This window comes from Triticum aestivum, chromosome 7D, assembly GCF_018294505.1.
Source record: "Triticum aestivum cultivar Chinese Spring chromosome 7D, IWGSC CS RefSeq v2.1, whole genome shotgun sequence".
Lineage (NCBI taxonomy): Eukaryota > Viridiplantae > Streptophyta > Magnoliopsida > Poales > Poaceae > Triticum > Triticum aestivum.
This window is the reverse complement of record NC_057814.1, coordinates 641,476,124-641,486,255: the sequence shown is the minus strand read 5'-3', so window position 1 is coordinate 641,486,255 and position 10,132 is coordinate 641,476,124. Positions and strand designations below refer to the sequence as shown.

General features: G+C 48.0%; 1 protein-coding gene across 1 annotated transcript in view; it reads left to right on the top strand.

Annotated features, from left to right (window-relative positions):
* The first annotated feature begins 249 nt into the window (after positions 1-249).
* The window catches only part of LOC123171529 (putative coatomer subunit beta'-3), an 11,904-nt gene continuing 2,021 nt past the window's right edge, over positions 250-10,132 (top strand). Inside the window, exons 1-4 of the mRNA XM_044588986.1 lie at positions 250-799; positions 7,918-7,999; positions 9,346-9,634; positions 9,741-9,861. Of these exons, the coding sequence (XP_044444921.1) occupies positions 529-799; positions 7,918-7,999; positions 9,346-9,634; positions 9,741-9,861 (763 nt within the window). The 5' untranslated portion in view covers positions 250-528. The remainder of the gene's footprint in view (positions 800-7,917; positions 8,000-9,345; positions 9,635-9,740; positions 9,862-10,132) is intronic.

Genomic DNA, 10,132 nt, shown 5'->3' with positions numbered 1-10,132 from the left:
ACACATTCATCACACATTTCTAGAGTCAGCTCAATTATTTCTTACTTAAAGATGCATCCAGCCAGATTAGCTAAACTATCTCCGTCAAAGCGAGTAATTTAATCATATTTGGATGCAGATCTAGATCTCAATACAGTACCTCTCTGCTATGATATACCACATCCCCTTCCTCATAATATAAGCTTCACAAGACTAGGCGGCTGCAGGGCTTCTCTACAGGTGATTTCCATAGATGATTTTCCTTTAAACATCGTTTATTGATTAACTGTGTTTAGGATGATGCTCTGTTTCATCATACCGCAGCTTCATGCATGCTTATTTGCTATCAGTTTGCTGCCAACATGTTAGTTGCCTACCTTCTTTGTCCAGTAAATAAGAGCTAGGATATTTATGGATTATGTTTCTGTTAGACATGAAAGTTTCTTAAGCTATTTGCATAATGGAAGATGTTCTCTCTTCTGTACATATGTCTGAACGGGGAATCGAGTTTGTTCTAGCTACTGGCCACATAATAATCTCCTAATCAGTATGCCTTTTCTTAAAGCTAGGACAACTGGGGTGTATTTTCATAGCTGGGTACTAATGGATCACGAACCTAGTACCACAAGAAGTGACCTGGAGAGCATGCTACTTGATGAAGCATCGGAGCCCAAGGCCCAGCCATTATCAATTTTGGCAGAAATTACAAATGATTTCCCTGATAAGCAGGAAATTGACGGAGGTGGTTTTGCGGTGCTATGTAAGGTATGTACAGAGAAAAATCTCCGATGTGGGGTCTCATCGGTGACTATAATTCCCTGTAAGTAGTGGGACGGGGGTCGGTCACGAGGAAGGACTAGAGGTTAGCGGTGAGTTGAATTTGCCAAGGAATTACTAGAGGCGACGAATTTTCTTTTGAAGGTCCTTAGATTTAATCATCGGAGAGGAGGAAGACAAGGTAGAGAAGAACAATGGGAGGTCGGGGTAGGATGATAGAGGAGGAGAGATGAGGGCGAAAGCGTCAGTCTCGTGGTGCCTTATATAGGCGGATTCCCAGCGCATGGTGGACGTAACGTAGTGCACATGACAGAAACGACGGTGATAACAGAGCATCTCCGGTGTGATAGGCATGCTTGGAAGATGTGCCTAAGGGAGCAGAGTGAGACCAGGGTCCAGGGCTTGGCTTCTTGCCGTTGGAAGCAAGACCAGGGCAAGGAGAGAGAGAGAGTGAGAGAGTGGAGGTTAGCGTGCTGGAGGGATGGGTTAGGAGGAGGTAGAAGCGGTCAACAGGGAAGCAACCCCTGTGTGCATTGACCGGCCGGTGCATGCTGTAGAAATTATAGAAACCCGAATAATTTGGTGTTGACAATGTGTCGATGTCATGCTGTGCCGGAGAAGCCGATGAAGCATTGCATCTCCTTTCACACCGGCCTGTTGTGTGGATGGTGCATATTGGGGTTACTTCTTTTCGATCTTTATTTTGATTATGTTGACCGCGCACTTCTCATAATTTTTATGTTGCTTGATTCGTGCCCGAAAGTACTTATTTGTGGTTATGATTTTCTATCACAGAAATTACATGCTAGTGTGATTGTTTTAATCAAAAAATTGTCCCAATCAAATATAATATGCGATTTATTTTATAATGGGAGGAGTAATATTCTGCACGTGTAGTGCCTTTAAAGCCTGAGGTTCACTGGATTATTTTCCAATTCTTTATCTATTGAGCAGGAAATCACAGGGTCCACCCACGAGCGACCTATACTTGACGTTCACCCACTGGAGCTCCGCTTCCCCTCTGAACCCAATGACGACCACGAAGACGATGACTATATCATGTGCCCACTGCACCTAACAAACAACACAAGTGAAAATGTGGCATTCAAACTTATTGACAAGGGCAGGCGGTGCGATAACCGGCATCTGCATGGCATTGTGCCTCCCAGAGCCACCTGCACATTGTTTGTGAGAGCCAAAGATAATGAAATGGACTACGGTAACTGTTAGAGTTGTGTCGAATATAGTGTACAATGTAGGTTACAATTGGACTTGTAGTTGTATTGTGTTTAGATAGGATATGGAGTCGTGTCCAAGTAGGACACTTGTATCCTAGGCCTCTCATATATATCGGGGGTAGACACACGATGTAACCTATGCCAACATAATAGCATCGGAACACAGGGGAAGCCGGCAGCATGTGCCGGCGTCCAGGGCGACCGGGTGCGGTATTTGACGGTGTCACGGGGAGGAGCGCCCGTAGTCAAGCCCCGGGGATGTAGCCATATTGGTGAACCTTGTTAACAAATCTCGGTGTCGTGCTCGTGTGATTGCTTGGTCCTCGGATGATCAACGGTGGCCTCGGATTTATTCTATCAGTAACATCCCGCAGAGCACTATATTGGGTGAAAAGTGCCTTCTGCAATTCAAAGATGAGCACTATATTCTGGTAGAGATAACTTTGCGCCCCAGTTTCTTTCCTCTCTTGCGGGTGGTGTTGATTTTGATTGGCATTGCCTCCCTCCGCGAGGAAGATCGGGTGGTATCTTGCTGGGTGTGAGATGCGATTCGCTTGAAGTCCGTAGTGTAGTGATGGGCGACTTCGCGGTTAAGTTTCGAGTCAGGTCTAAAGTTGATGGTTTCAACTGGGCTTTGGTGGCGGTTTATGGTGCCGCACAGCCCGAGCTTAAACCGGAGTTTTTGACGGACCTTGTTCGGATCTGTGGGTCCGAGCAGCTTCCAATCTTAGTTGGGGGTGATTTCAATATCATTAGGAGGAGAGAGGAGAAGAATAATGATAACTTTGACGACAGGTGGTCGTTCATGTTCAATACTATTATTGAAAGCTTGGATCTGAGGGAGATAGAGCTTTCTGGTAGAAAGTTTACCTGGGCTAATTCTTTGCCAAACCCGACTTACGAAAAGCTTGATCGAGTTCTCGCGAGTGTGGAGTGGGAACAGAAGTTCCCTCTTGTTACGGTTCAAGCTCTCTCGCAGGGCATTTCCGATCACACACCCTTGTTCGTGGACTCAGGGGAGCCGAACCACGTGGGAAACAAAAACACCTTTTCATTCGAGATGGCCTGGTTCGAACGCGAAGGGTTCTTGGACCTGATCGCTAGGGAATGGGCGAAGGGTGTAGGAGGTAGGACTGCGGTCGAGCGTTGGCAGAATAAGATTAGGAATTTGAGAAGCTTCTTATGGGGTTGGGCTAAGCACCTTAGTGGGGTGTATAAGATTGAAAAGGACAGGCTCCTTTCTCTTATACAGAACCTTGACATTAAGGCCGAATCCACGATTTTGCTGCCTGCTGAGCTCCAGGTTAAAACTAAGGCAGAGAAGAGGTTGAAAGAACTTCTCCGCGAAGAAGAATTGAAGTGGGCTGTGCGGGCTAAGGTCCGCAAAGTGGTCAAGGGGACGCGAATACTCAATTCTTTTATCTGATTGCTAATGGTAAGCACAGAAAGAAGAGAATCTTCCAACTTGAACAAGATGAGGGCACTATTTTAGGACAGGATAACCTAAAAACATATATAACCGAGTATTATAGGCAGTTATTTGGACCTCCGGAGGATTATTGTGTATCCCTCGATGAGTCCAGAACTGAGGATGTGCCCCAACTATCGGCTGCTGATAATGATATTCTGGTTGCCCCGTTCTCAGAGAAGGAGGTGTTTGATGCTATTGCACAGTTGAAAAACAATAAGGCTCCCGGACCGGATGGATTCCCGGTCGAGTTCTACAAGAAGTGCTGGCATATTATTAAGGGGGATTTGCTACCTATGTTTCATGATCTGTTCTCTGGACAGCTTCAATTATTTCACTTGAATTTTGGAACTATCACACTGCTTCCTAAGAAAACGGATGCTGTGAGAATTGAGCAGTTCAGGCCGATCTGTCTTCTCAATGTTAGTTTGAAAATCTTCACCAAGGTCGGGACTAATAGGCTCACACAGATTGCGCATTCTGTGGTGCATCAATCCCAAACTGCTTTCATGCCGGACAGAAACATCCTTGAAGGGGTGGTCGTCCTTCATGAAACGCTCCATGAAATCCATTCCAAAAAATTAAATGGAGTAATTTTTAAGGTGGATTTCGAGAAAGCGTACGATAAGGTCAAATGGCCATTTCTCCAACAGGCATTGCGTATGAAAGGTTTTGATGAAGCCTGGCGCCGCCAGGTTGAATCATTTACGCAAAAAGGGAGTGTGGGAATTAAAGTGAATGACGATATTGGTCATTACTTCCAGACACATAAAGGCCTAAGACAAGGAGATCCGATGTCCCCTATCTTGTTTAACATTGTGGTTGATATGTTAGCCATTTTGATAGGAAAGGCTAAGGAGAATGGTCAAGTAGGTGGCTTGGTACCTCATCTTATTGATGGAGGTGTATCCATCCTTCAGTACGCTGATGATACAATCATCTTTATGGAGCATGACTTGGCCAAGGCGAGAAATATGAAGCTGGTGTTATGCCTTTTCAAACAATTGACCGGGTTAAAGATTAACTTTCATAAGAGCGAGTTGTTCTGCTTTGGTAGAGCCAAAGACGAACAGGAGGCTTATAGGCAATTGTTTGGGTGCGACTTGGGGGATTTACCTTTCTCTTACCTAGGTATTCCAATCCACCATCGAAAGCTGACTAACAGAGAATGGAAGTGCATCGAAGACCGGTTTGAGAAGAAACTGAGTTGCTGGAACGGCAAGCTCATGTCATACGGAGGCCGATTAATTCTGATAAAGTCGGTGCTCACGAGTATGCCTATGTTTCTCTTATCGTTCTTTCAAGTCCCAGTTGGTGTTAAGAAAAGACTGGACTTTTATCGATCGCGTTTCTTTTGGCAGGGTGATGATCTAAAAAGAAAATACAGACTTGCAAAATGGGATATCATCTGTAGACCGAAAGACCAAGGGGGTCTTGGTATTGAAAATCTTGAAGTTAAGAACAGACGCCTTCTTAGTAAGTGGCTGTGGAAGCTCTCATATGAGACTGATGCCATGTGGGCCCAAATCCTTCGCAGCAAGTACCTACAGACAAAATCCTTGTCCCAGGTCACAGTCGGGCCGACTGACTCGCCTTTCTGGAAAGGACTGATGAAAGTCAAACAATCTTTGTTTAATAGGACAAAGGTTGTTATTGGCAACGGCGCTAGTACACGCTTCTGGGAGGATACTTGGCTCAGCGAGACACCCTTGGCCATTCAATATCCGTCTTTATATCGCATTGTTCAACGACGTGAGGTGTTCGTTGCAACGGTATTTCAATCTATCCCCCTTAATATTCAGTTCAGACGGTCGTTAGTGGGCAATCGTTGGGAAGAATGGCTCCTTCTAGTTCGGAGACTGATGACGTACAACTTTCTCAACAACCCGATGAATTACGCTGGAAACTGACTAGGTCTGGAGTATTCACAGTTAAATCAATGTATATTGATGTTATTAATTCGAGCTCCATTCCTACCTCCAAGCATGTTTGGGCTGTCAAAGTTCCTTTGAAAATAAAAGTGTTTATGTGGTTTGTCCATAAACAAGTTATTTTAACCAAGGATAACTTTTTTTTAGAACGAAGGCTCAAGGGGAGCCCGGCTTTGAATTAACGAAGCAATCAACCGGCAAGGATTACACGAGGCTACCAAGCAACAGCGACCGAAAGGTACAATGGAGCTGAGTGAACAGCTAACAATGCCACACACATTACAGCTGCAAGAAAAATTACATGAAGAGCCCTACTAGTAATGTCGAAGCCTACTGCACATAGCCAGCAGAGAGAGGAGCAACAGAGAAGCCTCGATGATCAGCCGATAACCAGAGAGAGTTGAGCACTGTCTGTAACCAGGGACAAGGGAAGAACATCGCTCCCAACGCCGAAGAGGAACCCTTTCCTCTCGCCTAGGCTCGAAGGCGCCGCACCGTTGGATCGTTGGAGCTCACCCGAGAACTAGAGCAGATGCCAGCCGGATCCCCATCGCAGACAAGAAGCACTACCCTCGCCACGCCGCTGGCACACACCACAGCTGCACTGCCACCTCTCCTGAGCCACCATGAGCCGAAGGATAGCCGTTGGGAGGTCGCCGGAGAAGAAAGCTGCAGAGGCCAAGAGGCGGAGCAAGGGGAGCACCAGGTCCCGTCCCAGTGTCCACAGAGAACACTTGCAGGAACGAGCACCCTCCACAGAAAAAAAACGCAATCTTGGCCTTGCAGCCGACAGACACCCACCATCCACATCCCCCCACTCCCGAAGAACCAGACACCCCAGACGGCGCCTCCCACGAGGACGCGACGCGCTAGGCGCCACCGCCGGCCAGCCCGAGACGGGCTTTCGGTTTTCACCCGGGGTCTGGGACGGGGGTGAAGAGGAGAGCCCTCAACGACGCCTCCAGGGAAGTACACGACGCGCACACGCGCCGCCGCCGTCGTGGCCGGAGGACCGGCCAAGGGTTTCCCCCGGGCTCAAACCTGAGCACCCGCACCCCACCAGCACCAGATCCGGCGACCAAAGTCGCAGAAGGGCACGACCGGAGGGGAGGAGAGAGCAGGGGAGGGGGACGCCTGACCTTCAGATCTGGGGCAGAGGAAAATCCGCGCCGCGACCACGCACCGAATCCTCGCTGCCCGGGCAGCCGAGGATGTCGGCCACCACTTCCTGCGCGCGCCGCCCGTCGCGGAGGCAGCGCCGCCTCGCCGACCGGGGCAGCCGCCCCGGCTTCCAGGTCCTTCGCGGGGGCACGAAGCGACGCAGCACCTCACCGCCACCTTCATCGACGACCGGCCAGGCTTGCCCGTCGATCCCCTCAGGTGGCGGCGAGGAGGGGCTGAGATTGAAGGGGTGGCGGCGCTTGGGGAAACCCTAGTCGCCCCCGGGTCGCCCTCGGGAGGACGACGCGAGGGTCGAGAGGGGGGGGGGAAATAATGCAATTTGCGGTCCTACCAAGGATAACTTGATAAAGCGTAATTGGACAGGACCTACGAGGTGTAGTTTCTGTGATCGGGATGAGACGATCAAACATCTCTTTCTTGGTTGCCCGTTTGCCAGAGTCCTTTGGCGGACGGTTCACATTGCTTTTAATATTACTCCACCGAATTCTGTTACCACGTTATTTGGGACATGGCTTAATGGGATTGAGCCTGACTTAGCGAGACATATTCGTGTTGGAGTTTGCGCTTTGTTGTGGACTATCTGGACTTGTAGAAATGATTTGGTTTTTAACAGAACATCACGTATTCACTTTTTGCAGGTTATTTTCCGAGCCATGGCCGTGATCCGTTCATGGTCGCTACTCACTCCGATGGAGGCCAGGGAGCATTTGGTTACTGGATCTATCCGCTGGGAGATGGTAGCTCGGGATATCTTCAACCGGTTTGGATGGCGGTCATGTAATAGGATAGGCAATTAGTTTACCTATCTATCTTTAGCCAGCCGGTTGTGGCGTCTTATCTTGGCTAGTTTGTGTTTCTAGTCTTTTTGGCTCTGTGTGAGCTTTCTTTTTAGTTCTTTTCAGTCGGAGATTTTGGAACCTTGTTGGAACCTGTTTATTTGGTTAATAAAATGGCCGTATGCATCACTTTGATGCAGAGGCCGGGGCGACCCCCCTTTTCGAAAAAAAAATTCAAAGATGAGGCTGAGTGCGATGGAGTTTTCAAGGAAGCCAAAGAGACGGGGAATGCGGTACACGAGGTGGCACTGAAAGCTGTTTATACTCCACAAGGAGAGATGGGGTACACGATGCATGATGTGAGTTTGGGTTCAAGAACTGACAGCTGGTTATGTTGTACCAGGGTTTGATTGTGTCTCTCTAAATTTCCATTCCTTTGCTTTTTGCTGGTAACACTGCACATATTAGTTTCCAATACGGCCAATAATAAAGGTACCATGGTTTCTTTTCTCTTTCATATATAAATAGATCGTCAGTGCAACTTAATTTGAACTATTGTTGACTAGGTGTTTTGTCAGATCAGATCACAGCAGGGATGTATACTATTGACTTGATATGTTCCCTGGATGCTCATCCAACAGAGCCATGGTGAGTTAATATATATAACATATTTCTCTCTGTTAATATGTTCGAGTGAATGTGTAGGATGCAATTATCCTCTACAATATACATAATTTCCATATTAGTTGTTACACAGGATTATAGCAGGTGATTCCAAAGGAAACATTCACACATGGAACTATCAGACGCAGGTAACTTGATGTGCCCCTCCCTAGAGGCTCCGTCGAGGTTCTGTTCCCCCCTCCCCCTCTCGCCCCGGGTGAAAACCTCATCCTTTTGGATGGGGCGGCAGCGGCGCTCTACGCCGTCACCTTCCTGGAGGTGCCGCTCAGGTGGTTCGAGAGATGCGAGGGCGTTCTGAATTGGGGATTCGGGGATCGACAGTCGCGTGGTCCGATTTTTTCGTTCTGCGCGTCCTTCCTCAGCACCTTCGATCTTGATAGCTTCATCCCTTCGTGTGTGGCTCTATGCGTATGGGCGAGGATCTTCCAAGGCGAGCTCGTCTCAGCTGGGGGCGGGGCTGAGTATCTCTCAAGGTTGTTCGTGGCTGCCATCTTATCTGGCTCTAGGGTGAGCTTCCCCATCTTCCGACGGTACGACGTCCTTCAAGCCAGGACGAGGGGCAGGGGTCCTCTTCGGAGATGGTTTCGGGTAGTTTGTTGCAGCTCACCACTCCTGGTGCAGATGAGGGCATGCTCCCTGCCTATGATGGGTCTCATCTTGTTAGTGCTTCCGCTCCACCTATGGTGCTCATTCTGCGGCTGGGGACTTCATCGACATCAAGCGAAGCTTTGTTGTCCATTATGTTGTAGTGCTTGGTGTTGTTGAGGTTTGTAAGTTGTCTAGTAGCACCATGTATCTGCCGTCTCTTTCTTTTTCCTCTTGTTAGGTGCTGTCCGATGTAACTCCTGGCCGGTTGATGGCTTTGTTAATTCAAAGCCGGGCTCTCTCTCGAGCCTTCGTTCTAAAAAGGTAACTTGATGTGTTCTATCAATAATTGTAGTTCTCAATTTCGATTATATACTGTAGGCTGGGGTTAGCAAAATTTAACTGGTCATCACAAAAAAAAAGGCTCGATCAAGCTGGGACAAGTGTGGGCATATGAAAATGTATGACTTGTTTGTGGCCATTGAACTAAGAATTTCGTTTGCATTTACTCGCATGCAGACACCGATGGACTCATTTCAAGTCTCAGAGAAAGAGCCCATAGGCATTCTTTCCGGCCAAGTCCTTTCTCACTAAGCCTTTTCTTTTCGTAGCGTAAAAAATACTTCTTTTTTCTGGATCGTGATACTATCATGTACGTATAAAGCCATTGAGACGCATTCCTAATAAATTGGTTTCACTGCAGAGGCCATTAAATTTGTTGCAAGGAAGCAGTGGGTGCTGGCTGGGACATCTGATGGTTTCATCCATGTGTACCACTGCGACTTTGTAACAGAACCGCAAAAGATCACAAGTTTCAGTGCAAGCAGCTTTGATTCACTAGCCGTTCATTCAAGCAAGCCGTATGTGTTTTCATCCGGTTGGGGCATGACGCTTTGGGACTGGGAAAAGGGCTGGCAGTGCGTACACGATTTTGATTGTGTCGCAAATGAAGTTGCATTTAACCCAGAGGATGCCAACAGTTTCGCGAGTGCAGCATATGGTGCAAGTGCAGAGGTCTGGTCTGAGAGGGGTTTCTCCTTCTTTTTAACTAAGATTTGACTTAAGATATGGATTGCTGATAGAATAGACACCAACTCCTATATATCTGGTTGGTGTTCAGATTTGGAACCTTGATTCTGGTCGCCAAGAGTATGATCTCCCTGGGCATTCCAAGGGTGTGAACTGCCTTGATTTTTACACACGTGATGGTCGACAGTATTTGATCACTGGTTCTGATGATTGTACGTACCACTAGTAGAAAAAGAGGCTTCCATACGCCCCCATTAGTCCCCAAAATAATCGAACCGCGACCAAAGGGGTCTTTAGTCGCGGTACGGGAGGAGACCCGCGACCAATTATCTGGGCCCAGCGCGCTCGGTCGACAGCTGGCGGACGGGAGGGGCTTTAGTCGCGGTTGGCCCGGGACTAAAGGTCCTTAGGCTGGCCCGAAGGCCTTTAGTCGCGGTTGGCCAGACCAACCGGGACTAAAGGGCCCATCAAACTCTAACCCCC